This window comes from Pogona vitticeps, chromosome 10, assembly GCF_051106095.1.
Source record: "Pogona vitticeps strain Pit_001003342236 chromosome 10, PviZW2.1, whole genome shotgun sequence".
NCBI lineage: Eukaryota > Metazoa > Chordata > Lepidosauria > Squamata > Agamidae > Pogona > Pogona vitticeps.
In genome coordinates, this window is record NC_135792.1 from 24,262,650 (window position 1) to 24,281,934 (window position 19,285).

General features: G+C 42.4%; 2 protein-coding genes across 2 annotated transcripts; both read right to left on the reverse strand.

Moving 5' to 3' along the window:
- Window positions 1–847: 847 nt before the first annotated feature.
- On the reverse strand, window positions 848–6,113 carry LOC140702160 (cytochrome P450 2F2-like). The gene is made up of 5 exons (XM_078380523.1): window positions 4,802–6,113; window positions 4,413–4,575; window positions 2,101–2,253; window positions 1,537–1,760; window positions 848–1,264 (listed from the first exon to the last, which is right to left on the reverse strand). The coding sequence occupies exons 1-4, from the start codon at window positions 4,958–4,960 to the stop codon at window positions 1,549–1,551; spliced, it is 687 nt and encodes a 228-aa protein (XP_078236649.1). The 5' UTR covers window positions 4,961–6,113; the 3' UTR covers window positions 848–1,264; window positions 1,537–1,548.
- Window positions 6,114–6,534: 421 nt separating this feature from the next.
- Window positions 6,535–15,796, reverse strand: LOC110071241 (cytochrome P450 2J6). Its single transcript, XM_072980524.2, has 9 exons — window positions 14,950–15,796; window positions 14,549–14,711; window positions 12,508–12,660; window positions 12,028–12,188; window positions 11,519–11,692; window positions 10,909–11,047; window positions 10,145–10,332; window positions 8,959–9,100; window positions 6,535–8,328 (listed from the first exon to the last, which is right to left on the reverse strand). The coding sequence occupies exons 1-9, from the start codon at window positions 15,280–15,282 to the stop codon at window positions 8,141–8,143; spliced, it is 1,641 nt and encodes a 546-aa protein (XP_072836625.2). The 5' UTR covers window positions 15,283–15,796; the 3' UTR covers window positions 6,535–8,140.
- Window positions 15,797–19,285: the final 3,489 nt, after the last annotated feature.

Below are 19,285 nucleotides of genomic sequence, written 5' to 3' on the forward strand. Positions count from 1 at the left end.
ACCAATGTATACTTTAATATGATACATTCAGGCATATGTTGTCACAGTTGGGAAATGCATAGCCTGTTGAGAGCGCCCCAGCTAAACAGCCGTGGATGCGGCCAAACCCTTCCAGGGTCAGCCCGAAGTATCCTCTTCTCCAGAATGGACAGCCTGATCTAGGTATTGTTTATTTATTGATAGTATTTCTATGGCACCTTTCTCCCCATAGGTGACTCAAGGCACGTCACAGCAATTAAAACGGAACCAGGCTCACAGGTTGAAAATAGTTTTCAATAACTATATTACAAAACAGTTAAAAATTAGTCAATAAGAAAACTGAGATTTAAACCAATTTTTAAAAACCATTAAGGAAACCTTAAATTTAATAATTGCTCATTCCCTAGGCCAGCCATTCTCCACGATGGAGCCTCAGACCTTTGGTGCACTGAATTATGTTCTCCACCCATCCAGCATTCAGGCTTGCTCTGCATTTAAGATCACTCAGAAAAACTTTCCTTCATTTTGTTTGGTCAAGACCGCAGTTATTTCCTACCTTGGATCTCTGGATAGACCATCATGTAGAGCAATCCCCATTGCAGAGTTCTCGATGTCGTTTCTGATCCAGCAATGAATAGGTCAGACACAACGATGAGCAAGTTCTCATCGTCAAAACTCAATCCTTTCTTTTCTGTCTTTTGTTCATTGGGAAGTTGAAGATTGGAAAGGTTAATTCAGAGTCATAGGGATTGATTACATCAAGCTTTCCTTCCTTCTCTCCTTTATTCCTTTCCTTTCCTTTCCTTTCCTTTCCTTTCCCTTCCTTCCTTCCTTCCTTCCTTCCTTCCTTCCTTCCTTCCTTCCTTCCTTCCTTCCTTCCTTCCTTCCTTCCTTCCTTCCTTCCTTCCTTCCTTCCTTCCTTCCTTCCTTCCTTCCTTCCTTCCTTCCTTCCAGTAGCTTGAATACAAGGAGCATCCTTTCTAAAAACAGGCTAAATACATTACTGAGTTTTGTTGACTCTTTAATATAACAGATTCGAGAGAAGAACCCTCTCTCTCACATGTGGGCACAGGCATTCACTATGCTAGGAGAAAAGGTGACGGTCAAATACCTTTTGCATTTCGTCTAGATATGCATCAATAAAATCTCGGTGCTCTCCCGGGACAAAGGTTGCCTTGTGTTCGTCCAGCTCTTTTGTGAGGAAAGCAAAGATCTTCTGGACATTTTCTAATATAGTTTTGTGGGGCAGAGGGAGCCGTCTCAACAGTGGGGCTTCATTGTAAACCTATCAGAAAAAGAACAAAACAGGTAAAGTATAGAAGAAGAAAAGGAAACAAGGAAACTTAAATTATGCAGGCGTAAACCAAGACAGATGTCCACAGACTCCCATTAAGAGGATGTTGGTTCTCCTACTCAGTAATATGAACCGGGTGTTCTAGTGCAAGGTTGTTCACTTGATGGTTCTGGGACCACTTTTGGCTATGGATCGTTTCCGGTCCCTTAGGATGGACCAGGCTTGCATTTAGCCCAGCTTCAGCTGGATGAGGGTCAGCTCACCTGGCCCTCAGCTCAGCTCCAGCTGCTTAAGACTGTGCTCTTACAGTATGTAGTTGGTTTTACCACTGCCCAGGGTCCTACTGAAAGTTTCAAGTTCTGATGGAGGCAGTCCAGCACATTCCGGAGGGTGGCATCTTCATATTCGAAGCGTTTCCCAAATACAATGGTAGATATTATGTTCATCACTACATGGTCCGTGAAACAGAAAGGGTCGAAAGGAGCCTCTGTAGCAGAAAACAATGGGAAAAGTAATGGCTTGTTAATTAATGTTTCCCCCCATCATCTTCAAAACCATGATTGGTAAGATTTATTTATTTGTTTGTTTATTCATTGATTCATTGATTCATTTATTCATTGAATTTCTATCCCGCCCATCTAGACCAAAGTTAAACTCTGGATGGTTTACAATTTTTAACTCTCTCTCTTTACATCCAAACTGAATGAGGTCTTGGCCCGGCCCTTTGGGTGCTCCCAAATCCTAGGACAAGCAGAGGGTTGGCTTAAATCCCAATGCAGGAGTCATGAAATGCGTATCCAGCCTATCATCTCCCCGCCAAACCTTACTCATGTTTTCCGTAAATGCTTGAATCAAATATGCCACTTCCGCCAGGATTCTCTCCTCCATCGACTTCTTGCCGAGCCCAAAATTCCGGAGAACCATCAGAGAAAACCTCCGCTGTTCCTTCCAGGCCTGGCCATAGGGCGCCATGATTATTCCTTCAGGAGAACAAGGGAAGCAAGAATGCATGAGATCACGCCCTTCCAGCAATGAACCTTTGCACCTTTGACATTTGGGTGCCCTTCTAGAAAAGGGCAAAACCGGTTGCCTTGCATAACACACAGCTCTGTGTAGGGTTAGTCCCCCTCTTCTTGTGCATCTCCTGCTGTCCCTCACCCACTATCCTGAAAGGAAGATTTCTCACAGAATAACCTGATAAATACACCATGCCCGTGCATTGAGTCATGAAAGAAAAATAGAGAACTTATCTTCAGATACCTTTTTTTAATTTCTTTTTTTAAAAAAAACATTTTATTCATGTCTAACCATACAAACTTAAAAAACATTAAAAATCTAACAAATAATTAACCAAAAACCCCACAAACTAAACATCCTTCCTTCCCCTGTGGAGCAGAGATTTCCCTGTCATCAGATCATCAAAAAGATGTTTGTAAGTCAAATCTGCATTTCCCATAGGAATCCACTGAAATCCAATTAATTCATTCTGGCTATTTTTGGTTCCTATTTAGAGGCGCCATTTCTAAGTCGAAGAATTAGTTCCCATAGGCACGAATGGAAAGCTGGTTAATCTGTCCTCTACCACTAGGAGGAGTATTTTTTTTTTTAACCTAAGATGGCTTAGATTGAAAAAAGTGCAGGAAAGGAGGGATGGAATGAACAATGGGGAAAAGAGGAAAGAAAGAAGGTCATCACTGGGGCACACAGACGCTTCAGTTTGTGCTTTTCAACACAAAAAGAGAGAGGACAGAGAGGGAGAAGACAATGGGGGGAGAGACCTGAGTCTAAACTCCATTTTAGAACCCACCAGCCAGCACAAACCTTTGCAAAAACAAAGGGTTTTTTTGTTTGTTTTTTTTTCTGTTCATAGGTCGAAGCTCCGGTCGCAAGATGAAGCAAAATTTTGCAAACGGAGCTCTTTGTAAGTTGAAATGTTCATAAGTAGGAGCGTTCATAAGTGGAGGCACCATGAATCCAATGGGCACTGGTTTCCAGTGAACACTGGTTCATTATGGACTAATTTTTCCCCTAAGATCCTTGTTTTTATGGGCCCAATTATAATATCAACTTTCACCTTTGAAAGCATGTCTAGTTGTGCAATATCCAATAGTTTATTTAATAACTCATCCATCATTGGTGTCTCTACATTCTCCCATTTTTTGGGCCCAGAGTAACCTAGCTGCTGTGAATATATAGACTATAATTTATTTTGTTGTTGTTAATTTCTGCATTATGTTAAATAATAACATTTCAGGTTTAAAACTTAATTTTTGTTGAACAATCTCATTTGCCATTTCCTAAACATATATCCAAAAAAATTTGCTCTCCCACATGACCATCACATATGACAGTTAGTCCCTAGATATTTTTTTTTAACATTTCCAGCAATCATTACTGATCCCTTCTGACATTTTTGCCAATCTTACAGGGTTAAAGCGCCATCTATGAAACATTTTGAGGACGTTTTCTCTAGATTCACTGGCTTAATCATTTTATGATTTTCTATCCACATCTTTGTCCATTCGTCAATATCAATATTGTACCCAAGTATTGTGCCCATTTTACAATTGCCTCCTTCACCCTCTCATCCTCTAAGTCATGTTATAATAAGTATGCATACTTTTTTAAAAATTATTTTCTCATTAGTGTAAATCCATAATTCCTCTACCTGGACTTTCCCCTCAAAAAAGCCCATAATTTTCTCCTTTTTATATCTCAATTCTAATTTCAACATTGACCACCAATCTGGAACTAGGCCCAATTTCTCTAGATCTTGTTTATCTTTTATATTCTGGCCTTTAGTTAATAGGTCTTTATATGTGAGTAATGCTCCCTTATGATTCAAATCATTTTAAATTAAAGTTTCTGTTAGTGCTACCCATATTGGAATTTTCTTGTAGGTTTGTATTTGAAATTTTTGCCATACTGAGCAGAGTGTCTTCCTCGGAATATGTTCTGCAAAATGTGATTGTCCTTTGCATCACCCATTCCACATATATGCATGCCATTCCCATTTATTAATCATGCTCCCTCTCACCCAATATCCTGGAGGGAAGATTTCTCATAGAATAACTTGATAAATGCATAATGCCCGTGCATTGAGCCATGACGGAATACAGGAGAACTTATTTTCCGATACCTTTTTTCTTATGGATAAGGTCAATAATATGATTGTCTTGCCTCCCAGCAAATTCGATTCCTTTAGTCAACAGAACTTCTTTTGCGAGTCTCAAGTCTTGAATAAAAACCATAGGTTTTCTCCCAGGATACAAACTGATGACAGGTCCATATTCTTTAGTTAACTGAAAAGAAATAGTGAGAGATGCAAGAAGTAGCACACCACTCATGGAACATGCTGAACACAATGCTCTCTATCCCAAGAGGAAACATTTGAACCTTCTGCAAAAGAAACAAGTCAACACAAGCATTATTCTAATTGATAGGTCCCACACATTCAGCTGATTAACCTATGGCAGTCCCCTTCTCGTTTCATCTTGACCGGGTGGTAGGATAGCAATAGCCCCTTACCTTTTGCAAGTACGTCAAGGGATTTCGAAAACCCAGTTGAAACACATTGCCAAAGAACGGGAGAGGTCGTGGTCCTGGAGGTAATTCTTTGGGACGTCCACGCTTCCAGAAATAATAGAGGATGATGGATAGCACCAGCAGCCAGCTGAATACCTCCATGGCGAAGGCAATCACAGACTCTGCGGTTGTTTGTGGCAGCTTTCCGGAAGCGAGGAGAAAGCTGAGAGCTGTTTGCACTTGTCTGGGTGCAAAGGTGACGTTTGAACGGAAACCTGCCCCCCCTTTTTTAAATGAAGGCAGCTGTTCCTGAACAGAAAGTTTTTTATTCTCATCCGGTGGAAAGGTTGAGCACAACAAGAGTGTCTATGAACCAGGCTGGATTTCTGCCTTCAAGAGCTGATTCGTCCCACCCGGAACAGGAAATGTGTCACCAAGTTACCAAATCACAAAAGAGAGCGTGAAATTGTTGTAGAACTACGGCAGCATACAGAAAGTTAAGAACAGAGTTGAAGGACCAGTCTTAGGTTTACAGAGAGTGAAATGGCTGCCCTGGGGAGCAGAATTTGGGAGGGCAAAGAGAGAGGAAATTATTTATAACCTAATTTCATGGTTCTCAGATTTGGAGTGCCAGAGGTGTCAGGACCACAATGCCCAGGAGAACAACATGCCTGGCTTCAGATATTATGGACCTTATCTTTGTTTGGGAAGGGGGAAGCACCGTTAGCAGCTTTGCCTTAGACCACAAAATGTCTGTATGGGTCCAATTTCCCTGAATTTTCCCTCACTTCGCCCCCTTCCTTCCCAGCTATGCCTTCTGACGTGGCATCTGCTGTGGAGGCAGGTGTTTGCTGGGAGTTGCTCCATGTGCTAATTTGTCGTTTTGTATTTGTACGAATCTATGCCCACGATGAATATGAATCAACAAATTGATAATGATTTTTGATTCGTTGATTTGTTTGGATATAAAACGCCTCCCCTGGCACCTAGAGACACCAAAATGTCAGGGAAGACCCCTCCCCATGACTTTCCTCTGCACGCCCCCTTATTTTGGTGAAGACTGGATTTCAGATCTCCAAGTCATCCACCTAGAAAGAGTGCCACCCCAAGAAAGTTCCTTCTGGCACTTGAAGACTCGAAGATCACAGAGAAGGTTCTCCCGACTCTCCTCTACAATCCCTCCACATTTGGTGAAGACTGGGTTTCCCCAAGCCGGCCACTAAAGGGCACTTTCGGGGCAGGGGGGGGACCCACGTTCCCCATGAGATGCACAAGTTAAAGTGGTGGGATCAAGAGAAAGGCCTCCACCACTTCAACGACTTGATTTGGTTTTTTTTTTAAAGTTAAACACTAGCCTTGGCAACATTTTCTCTGATGACGAGTAATTCACGTTAATTCAACTCATCCCCGAAAGACAAGATGAAATTTGGGGGAGATGTCAGGCCAGTTCTAGTAATTTACTACAATTTACACAATGGTTTATGTTAACAATCAAGGCAGTGAATTATTTTTTCCTCCCAATTTTCTCTTTTTGGCTGTACATGGTTTGATCGATTTCCTCTAGCAAATTAATGTCAGCCCATTTGCACTACTGATCATCTTTCCAGTTTCTGATGATGTCAGAGAAAAAGGGTGAGAAGCTGGAGCTATATTTGCAATGGTATGAAGAAAAATAAAGAAAGCAGAAATACTATATTAATCCTTATTGTGGAGAATAACAACTGTAAATGCCCATATTTTACTAAAATTATTCTTTTATTCCAAAGTATACCCAAAATGAAAAAGATAAAATTTAGTAGGAAAAAACTCTTGGAAAAATTTGTCAGGAAAACAATAAGATTCATAAATTCTGCAAATTATCGACCAAGTATAAAAGGAGGATTATCAATATTGCAATTAATGAAATATTATGAAGCTTTTCAAATAGCTTAAGTAGTCAACTTTATAAAATAAAAAGAGAGCCCTGAATGAGCTCAGATGGAAGAGGAAAGGGAAACAAACCCAATTAAGGCACAGCTATACACATCTCGGCTGCTGAGAAATGGGACTCGGTTACAGAATCTTTTTACTATAGAAGCAATGAGAATATTGAGAAAATAAGTGGAAATTCCTGCCCCTCCAATATCCCCCTCGTGTCCTTCTTCAGAACACTCTCAGCTTAAATCTAAGGATAAACATCTTCAGTTTAAAATTTGGGAGAACATAGGAATTTATAGAATAAAAGATCTGTTTGTACAAGGAAACCGAAGTACAATTAGTCCGTCACAAGAAAACATTACAGAAAGAGTAACTAACTAATCAAGTAGTTGATTGAAGTCAACTTGAAGTTGGGCCCTGCAAGATTCAAGGCTAAGTGTGTGTTCCCCAAGGATCTCGGGAAGCCATCGGACTACCTTACTACTCCTGAGCTTCAAAGGGTCTTTGCAGAGTGTACAAAAATTGGAAAATACACAGAAGTATGTTATTTTCAGTGGTGGTATATAAAATCCAGCATATTGTTGACCAGTTGCTCAATTGACATTCATCTGATCAAGCTCTTTCACCTTAGGATTCCAAAAATAACTGCTACTTTGTTTTTTATATTTATGTTCCAACATACCCTTCTTTTATTAGAGTATATTATTTACATTTATTTATTCTCGAACTCTGGTCTTCTTTATTTCTTGATATTTAATGTTCTTAAACTCGGATCGATCAAGAACAAGATTTGGATCTCTTCCAGACGTACAGTAGAACTCCCATATCCACGGAATCAGGATTCACTAATTCACTTATTCACAGATTTTACTATTAAAAGATCAACCGTCGCTATGGGGAAACATCGCTATACGGAACGGAAAATGCCATAGAAATGCATTAAACTTAGTTTAATGAGTTCCTATGGCTCTTAAACTCACCGTTCTGCAAAGTTTCTCCATAGTGCAGCCATTTTCGTGCCCTCGGTAAGCGAGGGCAGGCCGCGAAAATGGTGCGGGCGGCCATTTTCTTCACCCGGTGGCCATTTTGGAACCACCGATCAGCTGTTCCCAAAGTGGCCGCCGGGTGCAGAAATGATTCCAATGCAATGTTTAGCCTATCTAAACATCGCAATGTGATCGCATTAGCGACCCCAAAAAATGGGTCGCTATGCGGATTCGTCATTAAACGGTGCGCTCGTTAAGCGAGGCACCACTGTATTTCTAAAGAGGAAGTTACAAGAATTAGCCACTAGAGAGAGCCAAAGGCCATGTCATGGACAGAGATTGCTATTAAAATAGTCTTCTTTTACAATACATGTTTATCAGCATCGGTGGGATGGGGGCTTGGAAACACTTCCCTCTGGATTCGAGCGTCCTGCTTGATTCATTTTTGCTGGCGCTGCTTCAGTGACACCTTAAAAGGCAATGGAGACAGAGTGACACCAAACTGGGGTGAGCAATCCGGCGCACTTGACTCATCCGGCCAGGAGACCTGGAAGTTTCTCAGCATGCTGGTGAAGAACAGGAACAACTCCATCCGAGCCAGATTCTCCCCTAAGCAAACCCTTGGGCCTGGAAGGGAGAAAAGAGAAAGGGGATGTCAGCTCCAGGACAACAAGGCTGGCGATGGCTAGAGAGGATCAGGCGGCAGCAGAGGGAGAGGAGAGGGGATTCCACTCGGTCCTCTGTGCTGAAGGTCCTGCTCGGCAGGGCTGTTGTGCCGTTTGAAGCCAGGTAACAGTCATTCCATCCTGTTAGGAGGAAGCAAGAAAGCCCTGCCATTCCACTCATCCTCTCGAGAGAAAAACTATCTGATCTCCTCCCGAGCTGGAACTCTTTCCCACTGACAGGAGAAGGACCAGGATTTAAGCATCAGACTGGGTGCTGGTCTTTGCTTTTTCCTCCTCTTCCCTCCCCGTTCATTTTTCTTTCTTTGCCACTAATTGCCTTTAGGGAGGGAGGAACTGAGTCAGCATGTCAGGAGCTCTTTTGGAGTAAAAATGTTGATGGAAAGATAACAGACGGGAAAAAACTAGTAAATAGATAAGCTTCCTAGTCTTTCCACCAGCAGAGATGTGACCTCCCAGAAGTTAAATCTATCGTCACACGATGGATCACTTTTCAGCTATTTCATTCATGAAATGAAAAAACAAGAGAAGAAGAAAAGAGATAGAGAGAGAGAGAGAAAGGTAGAGGATTTACCTGCTGAAAAAGCTAAAAAGGCTTCCGGCTTCACAAACTCTCCCTTTTCATTGAGAAAGTTAGAAGGGTCGAATTTATTCGGGGACTTCCAGAGGGACTCATCATGATGGATAGAGTGAATATTAATCATCACTGCAGTTCCCTGTAAAACCCAAAGGGACTGTATTACACAGAAAGACATGAACATGAGTGGCCGGATTCTGAGAGAGACACTCATTGGCTTTACTCCACTGGTGAAACTTTCAGTGGCCGTTTGCCATGAGGTTAATGCGTCAACATAGCCATTGTCTATCAAATGTAATTTTTTTCTCTGGTAAGGCATATCTGTTCTGACTTATAGGGATCACCATGAGCATAAATACGCAATAGGCTTCTGACATTTCTTAAAAGGGCAAGAGGAGACGCTGATTTGCATAAAATTGGCATGTGCTGATTTATAAGTATTGATGCTAATTTAGAAATAATGGGTACAGTTTAAATACAGATACATCTCAACATGGGCAAGACAGCCTGTAGCCCATCTGTTTCCCCAGCTTGCAAGTAGAGATGCAACATTATTTCTGTGTATGTGTGTTTTTCCCCTGTGGGCAGGAGTTCCAAAGGGCAGGCAGGCACCAGGATTGTGCTCTGATGGAGGAAGGCTAGACTGAAAAGCTCAGGATAGGCCAAGTTTGGGTCTCGTTTCCCAGCAAGAACAGAGGGCAGCTACCTTTCCCAACAGGAACTCGTCCTGAGCTTGGCCTGTCCTGGGCCACGAGGCCTTCCAGCCCAGGTGAGCAGAAGTCTGTCAGCTGGAATTCCCAGAATTCCAGTAAAAAGTGGAGTAAAAAGAAGAATTTCAGGTGCCTATGGCTTTATTTCATGCAGCAGCTTCCTCAGCTGCAAAGCATAGTTTATTTCCATGAACCAGGTTGTTGGCATGCAAAGCAGAGTTCCATGCAGCAGCTACCTGGCATGCAAAGCATGACTCTGCTCCATGCAACAGGTTCCCTTGGTTATTAACAGCCACTTATCTTCTCTAATTTCTCCCCTAGTCTCTGACTGTGTTTTTAGGTGTAAAGAGTTATAGGCCCAAACCTTTGCAGATTCCTCATCCTTAATGTAAGAGATGGGTGAAAATGATCCATTTGGAAGGAGCGACTCCCGCTTGGCTTTATGAGTCACGCTCAAACATGTCTGGTCTTACCTTGGGAATTACATATCCAGAAAGCATCATGTCTTTGATTGGGGCATGGGCTAGCCCCAGGGCCACCACACTTGAAAACCGCAGGATTTCATGAATGACGGCATTTGTGTAAGGCAGCCTTTCCCGATCTTCATATTTCAAGCATGCATTGTTCCCAAGAACAGCATCCATTTCCTGCTGGCATTTCTCTGAGGAGCAAAATCTCAGTCACTTATCTCAAGGAAGATGACACCAATGTATACTTTAATATGATACATTCAGGCATATGTTGTCACAGTCGGGGAATATATTGCCTGTTGAGAGCACCCCAGGTAAACCGCAGGGGGTGCGGCCAAACCCTTCCAGGGTCAGTCCAAAGTTTCCTCTTATCCAGAATGGACAGCCTGATCTATGTAATGTTTATTTATTGATAATATTTATATGGCTCCTTCCTCCCCATGGGTGACTCATGGCAGTTCACAGCAATTAAAAGGGAACCAGGCTCACAGGTTGGAAATACAATACAATAGCTACAGTATATTAAAATCAGTTAAACATTAGTCTGTATGAAAACTCAGATTTAAACCATTAAAAATCATTAAGGAAACCTTAAATTTAATAATTGCTCATTCCCTAGGCCAGCCATTCTCCATGATCGAGCTTCAGACCTTTGGTGCACCAAATTATGTTCTCACCCATTTGGCATTCAGGATTGCTAAGCATTTAAGATCACTCACAAAAGCTTTCCTTCATTTTGTTCGGTCAAGACCGCTGTTATTTCCTACCTTGGATCTCTGGATAGGCCATCATGTAGAGCAATCCCCACTGCAGAGTTCTTGCGGTCGTTTCTGACCCAGCGATGAATAGATCAGACACAACGATGAGCAAGTTCTCATCGTCAAAACTCAACCCTTTCTTTTCTGGCTTTTGTTCATTGGGAAATTGAAGATTGGAAATGTTAATTCAGAGTCATATCAATTTATTACATCAAGGTTGCCTTCCTTCCTTCCTTTTCTTTTCTTTTCTTTTCTTTTCTTTTCCTTCCTTCCTTCCTTCCTTCCTTCCTTCCTTCCTCCCTCCCTCCCTCCCTCCCTCCCTCCCTCCCTTCCTTCCTTCCTTCCTTCCTTCCTTCCTTCCTTCCTTCCTTCCTTCCTTCCTTCCTTCCTTCCTTCCTTCCTTCCTTCCTTCCTTCCTTCCTTCCTTCCTTCCTTCCTTCCTTCCTTCCTTCCTTAAGCTTGCATACAAGGGGTATCTTTTCTAAAAACAGGCTAAATACATTATCGAGTTTAGTCATACATAGACTCGTAGATATAACAGATTCGAGAGAAGACCCCTCCCTCACACATGTGGGCACAGGCATTCACTATGCTAGGAGAAAATGTGACGGTCAAATACCTTTTGCAATTCGTCTAGATATGCATCAATAAAATCTCGGTGCTCTCCTGGGACAAAGGTTGCCTTGTGTTCATCCAGCTCTTTTGTGAAGAAAGCAAAGACCTTCTGGACATTTTCTAATATAGTTTTGTGGGGCAGAGGGAGCCGTCTCAACAGTGGGACTTCATTGTAAACCTATCAGAAAGCAAACAAAACAGGTAAAGAATAGAAGAAGAAAAAGAAACAAGGAAACTTCAATTATGCAGGTGTAAACCAAGACAGACATCCACACATTCCCATTAAGAGGATGTTGGTTCTCCTACTCAGTAATATAAACCGGGTCTTCTAGTGCAGGGTCGTTCACCTGATGATTCTGGCACCATTTTTGGCTATGGATCGTATCCGGTCCCTTAGGATGGACCAGGCTTGCATTTAGCCCAGCTTCAGCTGGATGAGGGTCAGCTCACCTGGCCCTCAGCTCAGCTCCGGCTGCTTAAGATTGTGCTTTTACAGTGTCTAGTTGGTCTTACCAGCGCCCAGGGTCCTGTCGAAAGTTTCAAGTTCAGATGGAGAAGGTCCAGCACTTTCCGGAGGGTGGCATCATCATATTCGAAACGTTTCCCAAATACCATGGTAGATATTATGTTCGTTACGGCACGGTCCGTGAAACAGAAGGGGTCGAAAGGAGCCTCTGTAGCATAAAACAATGGGAAAAGTAATGGCTTGTTAATTAATGTTTTCCCCCATCATCTTCAAAACCATGATTGGTAATATTTATTTGTTTGTTTGTTTATTCATTCATTCATTGAATTTCTATCCCACCCATCTAGACCAAAGTTAAACTATGGATGGTTTACAATTTTTAACTCTCTCTCTTTATATCCAAACTGAACCCCTTGGGTACTCCCAAATCCCAGGACAAGCTGAGGGTTGGCTTAAATCCCAACTCATTCAACAGGAAGAAGTCATGAAGTGAGTATCTAGCCTATCCTCTCCCTGCCAAACCTTACTCATGTTTTCCGTAAATGCTTGAATCAAATACGCCGCTTCCGCCAGGATTCTCTCCTCCATCGACTTCTTGCCCAGCCCAAAATTCCGGAGAACCATCAGAGAAAACCTCCGCTGTTCCTTCCAGGCCTGGCCATAGGGCGCCATGATTATTCCTTCAGGAGAACAAGGGAGACAAGAACAGATGAGATCACGCCCTTCCAGCAATGAACCTTTGCACCTTTGACATTTGGGTGCCCTTCTAGAAAAGGGCAAAACCAGTTGCCTTGCATAACACACAGCTCTGTGTTAGGGTTATTACCCCTCTTCTTGTGCATCTCCTGCTCTCTCTCACCCACTATCCTGGAAAGAAGATTTCTCACAGAATAACCTGATCAATACATCATGCCCGTGCATTGAGCCATGAAGGAAAAATACAGGAGAACTTATCTTCAGATACCTTTTTTAAAATTTCTTTAAAAAAAAAAAACATTTTATTCATATCTAACCATACAAACTTAAAAAAAACCTGAAAAATCTAACAAATAATTAACCCCCCCCCAAAAAAAACCCACCCACAAACTAAACATCCTTCCTTCCCCTGTGGATCAGAGATTTCACTGTCATCCGATCATCAAAATACAGTGGTGCCTCAACTTACAAACATAATCCTTCCCAGAAGATGTTTGTAAGTCAAAATGTTTGTGACTCAAATCTGCATTTCCCATAGGAATGCACTGAAACCCAATTATTTCATTCTGGCTGTTTTTTGTTCCTATTTAGAGGCGCCGTTTGTAAGTCGAAGCAGTAGTTCCCATAGGAATGAATGCAAAACCGGTTAATCCGTCCTCTGCCGCTAGGAGAAGAATCTTTCTTTTTAAAACCTAAGATGACTTAGGTTGAAAAAAGGGCAGGAAAGGAGGGATGGAACGAACAATGGGGAAAAGAGGAAAGAAAGAAGGTCATCACTGGGGCATACAGACCCTTCAGTTTGTGCTTTTAAAAACAAAAAGAGAGAGGACAGAGAGGGAGAAGACAATAGGGGGGAGACCTGAGGCTAAACTCCATTTTAGAGTCCACCAGATAGCACAAACCTTCACAAAAACAATTTTTGTTTTTTTTTCCTGTTCGTAATTTGAAGCTCCGTTCGCAACTCGAAGCAAAATTTTGCGACCGGACCTGTTCATAAGTCAAAATGTTCATAAGTAGGGGCGTTCGTAAGTCCAGGCACCATGATTCCAATGGGCACTCGTTTCCGGTGAGCACTGGTTCATTATGTACTAATTTTTCCCCTAAGTTCCTGGTTTTTTCTGGGCCCAATTATAATATCAACTTTCATCTTTGCTTTACAAAGTCTCTTGCTTGATCCCATAGTGCCTCTGAAAGCATGTCTAGTTGTGCAATATCCAATAGCTTATTTAATAACTCATCCATCATTGGTGTCTCTACATTCTCCCATTTTTTGGGCCCGGAGTAACCAACTGCTGTGACTATATAGACTATAATTTATTTTCTTGTTGGTAATTTCTGGCATTATGTTAAATAATAACATTTCAGCTTTAAAACTTAATTTTTGTTGAACAATCTCTTTTGCCATTTCCTAAACCTATATCCAATTTTTTTTTGCCCTTTCACATGACCACCACATATAATAGTTAGTCCCTGGATTTATTTTAACATTTCCAGCAATCATTACTGATCCCTTCTGACATTTTTGCCAATCTTACAGGGGTAAAGCACCATGTATGAAACATTTTGAGGATATTTTCTCTAAGATTCACTGGCTTAATCATTTTATGATTCTCTTTCCACACCTTTCTCCATTCGTCAATATCAATATTGTACTCAAAGCTTTGTGCCCATTTTACCATCGCCTCCTTCATCCTCTCATCCTCTAAGTCATATTGTAATAGGTACGTATACTTTTTTAAAAAATTATTTTCTCATTAGGGTAAATGCATAATTCCTCTACCTGGACTTTCCCCTCAGAAAAGCCCATAATATTGTCCTTTTTATATTTCAATTCTAATTTCAACATATTGAACTTATCTTCAGATACTGTACCTTTTTTCTTCTGGATAAGATCAATAATTGGATTGTTTTGCCTCCCAGCAAATTCGATTCCTTTAGTCAACAGAACTTCTTTTGCGAGTCTCCAATCTTGAATAAAAATTATAGGTTTTCTCCCAGCATACAAACTGAAGACAGGTCCATATTGTTTAGTTAACTGAAAGGAAATAGTGAGTGACATTTCATTAGGTACAAGAAGTAGCACACCACTCATAGAACATGCTGAACACAATGCTCTCTATCCCAAGAGGAAATATTTCAACCTTCCGCAAAAGAACCAAGTCAACACGAGCATTATTCTAATTGTTAGGTCCCCCACATTCAGCTGATTAAGCTATGGCAGTCCCCTTCTTGTTTCATCTTGACCGGGTGGTAGGATAGCAATAGCCCCTTACCTTTTGCAAATGCTTCAAGGGTTTTTGAAAACCCACTTCAAACACATTGCCAAAGAACGGGAGAGGTTGTGGTCCTGGAGGTAATTCTTTGGGACGTCTACGCTTCCAGAAATAGTAGAGGATGATGGATAGCACCAGCAGCCAGCTGAAAACCTCCATGGCGAAGGCAAACACAGACTCTGCGGTTGTTTGTGGCAGCTCTCCGGAAGCGAAGAATAAGCTGAGAGCTGTTCTCTCTTGTCTGGGTGCAAAGGTGAGGTTTGGACGGAAACCTGTCCTTTTAAAAATAAAATGAAGGCGGCTGTTCGTCAACAGAAAGTTTTTTATTCTCATCCGGTGGAAAGGTTGAGCACAACAACAAGAGTGTCCGATTTCTTCCTTCAAGAGCTAATTCGTCCCACCCGGAACAGGATATGTGTCACCAAGTTACCAAATCACAAAAGAGAGAGTGAAATTGTTGTAGAACTACGGCAGCATACAGAAAGTTATGAATAGAGTTGAAGGGCCAGCCTTAGGTTTACAGAGAGTGAAACGGCTGCCCTGGGGAACATAATTTGGGAGGCTGAAGAGAGAGGATATTATTTATAACCTAATTTCATGGTTCTCAGATTTGGAGTGCCAGAGGTGCCTGGACCACAATGCCCAAGAGAATAATACGCCTGGCTTTAGATGTTATGGACCTTATCTTTGGGAAGGGGGAAGCACCGTTAGCAGCTTTGTCTTCGGCCACAACATGTCTGTATGGGTCCGATTTCCCTGAATTTTGCCTCACTTCTCCCCCCTCCTTCCCAGCTGTGCCTTTTGACGTGGCATCTCCTGTGGAGGCAGGTGTTCACTGGGAGTCACTCCATGTGCTAATTTGTCGATTTGTATTTGTACGCATCTATGCCTACGATGAAAAGGAATCAACAAATTGATAATGATTTTTGATTCATTGATTGGTTTGGACATAAAATGCCTCCCCTGGAAGCTAGAGACACCAAAATGACAGGGAATCCCCCCATGACTTTATTCCACACTCCCCCTAATTTTGGTGAAGACTGGATTTCAGATATCCAAGTTATCCAACCCAGAAAGAGTGCTGCCCCAGGAAAGTTCCCTCTGCCAGCTGGAGACTCGAAGATCACAGAGAAGGTTCTCCCAACTCTCCTCTACAGTCCCCCCATGTTTGGTGAAGATTAGGTTTCCCCAAGCCGGCCACTAAAGGGCACTTTCGGGGCAGGGGGGGAACCCACGTTCCCCGTGAGATGCAGAAGTTAAAGTGGTGGGATCGAGAGAAAGGCCTCCAACAATATGTTAAACACTTCAACAAGTTGATTAAGCAGCTATTTTGTTTGTTTGTTGATATGTACCCCGCGTTTCTCCTCAAAAAAGGACCCGAGGTGGCTTACATCATGAAAAGACAATATTTAAAGCTAACAACAGTGAGCATACAGGTAACTAAAAAAAGGAACAAACAAACACCACTCTGAGGAATGGTAAACAGAAGCAATACTAAAAAGTCATTCAAAGCAGTAAAGCATAGCAATCCATTCAAAAGCCCCACTCAGGCAGCTGTTCGCTGAGGGAAGGTTTGCCTGAAGAGAAAGATCTTTGTTTGCAGGAGATGGCTAGTCTGGCCTCCAGTGGAAGGGAGTTCCAGAGTCTGGGAGCAACCACCAAGGAGGCCCTCTCGTGTGTACCCACCAAATGCACCTGAGAAGGTGGTGGGATCAAGAGAAAGGCCTCTCCTGATGTTCTGAAAACTCAGGCAGGCTCACAAAGGGAGATGCAGTCCCTGAGATAGCTTAGAAGTCTTCTCAGGTTTGTCCAAACTCAGTGTGTAGACCTAACTTCAATTGTCCCTGACAGCCGATTGGAAGAGAAGGGACAGAAAATCAAGAGGCAGAAAATCCTTTAAGTGCAAGCGTGGATATCATCATCATCAGGATCATCTTAGAACTGCAGAGCTGGTGAGTCCCCCTTCCTCCTCCTCCCACCAACTCCATCAAATTCTTGATCCTAGTCCGAATAAAATAAGCAGGTTTTATTAAATAAAAAAGGGAAAGTAATGCATTTTATTAAAAAGCAAGATAAAGTAATGCATTTATTAGACTGTTTGGGGGGGGGGAATCTGCACAAGCCACAAACGTGGCTGATCCCTGTTTTTTATTATTGAGTTTTATTGTCAGTTTAGTACACCTCTGTTTGCAGTAAAGAGGAGAGAGTCACTGTGTTCATCTGAAGGATAAGCTCTGTCAGGGTAGGGGCGAGAGGTTGGTCTGTGACACTCACCATCCTTCCCAACAGACAGCCTCTCTTCATATGGGAGAGCGGGGTATAAACAGGAGGTCCATTATCGTTTGCAAACAGCTGGATGAAACGGTGCTGTTACTTTTCCCACTAGGTGGCAGCCGAAGACTGTGAGTTTTTCCTTCTCCCTGGCCACCTTCCTCATATTCAGCTTGATCAACATTCATGGCATTTAATTAGCTTCCTAGGTTCAGATGCTGGGATTCCTATTTTATTGTTTATGTCATTGCTTAACACATGTTTTTGTCACGTGCTGTCAAGTCACCTTCGAGTTAATGGCAACTCTCTGAATGAATGATCTCCAAAATGTCCTGTCCTCAACAACCCTGCTCAGCTTTTATTAACTCAAGGATGTGACTTCTTTTAGGGCAGTGGCCCCCAACCTTGGGCCTCCAGATGTTCTTGGACTACAACTCCCAGAAGCCTTCACCATCAACTGTTCTGGCCAGGATTTCTGGGAGCTGATGTCCAAGAACATCTGGAGGCCCAAGGTTGGGGACCACTGTTTTAGGGAATGGTGCTGTTACTACCCTAGGTGGCAGCCGAAGGCTGTGAGTTTTTCCTTCTCCCCACTTGCCCAAAATTGATCTGAATATTTTGCATTGTTTTTGAGGTCCAATTTCTAAAATGAGAAGACTGGGGGTGTGCCCGAGGCCGGGAGGTTTTGGTAACTATTACAATATGCAACGCTCTCCCCATGACTTTGCATCTGTTCTGAATTTCATTTCCCCATCCAAAGGTTGCATAATCTGGCAAGTGACACACATTTCACTAGAGCCTTTTATTTATTTTAATTTTTCACACTGCAGCTTCTGATCCCAGATCTGCAGGAGTGAGGAAGGGGTGCACAGACCACTGGCCAGAATTTGCAGCTTCTCCCAGTGGCCCTGTCCCTTGCACAAAATGCAAACCCTGTTTAGTGTTTCCTCCCTGAACCTCAGTGGTGGTCACCAAGATATCTTAAAGGATTCCTCGGGGGTGCAGGAAACAACTCTGAAGAATATTTGCATAAGTAGATATATAGCCACATAGGCAAATACACGAGGACCACAGTATCCACAGGGGAATCAGTTCTAAGTCCCCCCTCCCCGCAGATGCCGAAAAGCATGGATACAGAAACACTATATATATATAGAAACACTATATATATGTCCATGTTACCTGGAAAAGACCCTGATGTTAGGAAAGTGTGAAGGCAAGAGGAGAAGGGGACGACAGAGGACAGGATAGTTGGACAGTGTCATCAAAGCAACCAACATGAATCTGACCCAACTCCGCGAGGCAGTGGAAGACAGGAGGGCCTGGTGTCACGAAGAGTCGGACACTTAACTACTAAAAAACAACAGGAGGCAAAACCAGCCAGATTACTTTCTCATTCAAATCATCCAAGATAAAATAAATAATACTGTTCATTATTAAAAGCAATGTAAAAAAAGGAGGAGGAGGAGGAAGAGAAGGGAGGTGTAGAAAAAATGATGAGTAGAAGGTCCCCCAAGACACGCAGGCATACTAATTTTTTCATCCAAACTGAGTTTCAGAAATTCAACTCTTTGTTCCAACCTTCTGTTATCGGTATGTCCATAATTTTCATTCAGAGCAAAAATGCATGGCCGGGGGACTCTGGGAGATGCATTCAAAACAACAACAACAACAACTTTTCCAAGCTGGGACGTAGTTTGAGGGGTGAAGACTAAAGGTCAGGCAGAGGAGATAAAGGGAAGGGGCGAGTGAGAAGACGAGGAAGGAGAGGAGAAGCTGAAGACGCAGGTTGGGGCTAAGAGGGAGCACCCTGGCTGTCTCTCAAAGCTGTTTGTATCAATACAGTAAATATTTTCTGTGTGCCATTTTGGCTTACAAATTAAAACGACAAGATATGCAGAACTAGGGGTGGGTGCCCCCCTGCCCTGAGCTTTCCACCTTGGTGAGAACTTAGCCTTTGGAGCAAAGAAAGCATGAGTAAGGCTGCTAAGAGAGGATTTAGAAGGACATCTGCCATGCAGGAGTGAAACTATTCTAAACAAGCCCAAACTGTGAAGGTTATTCT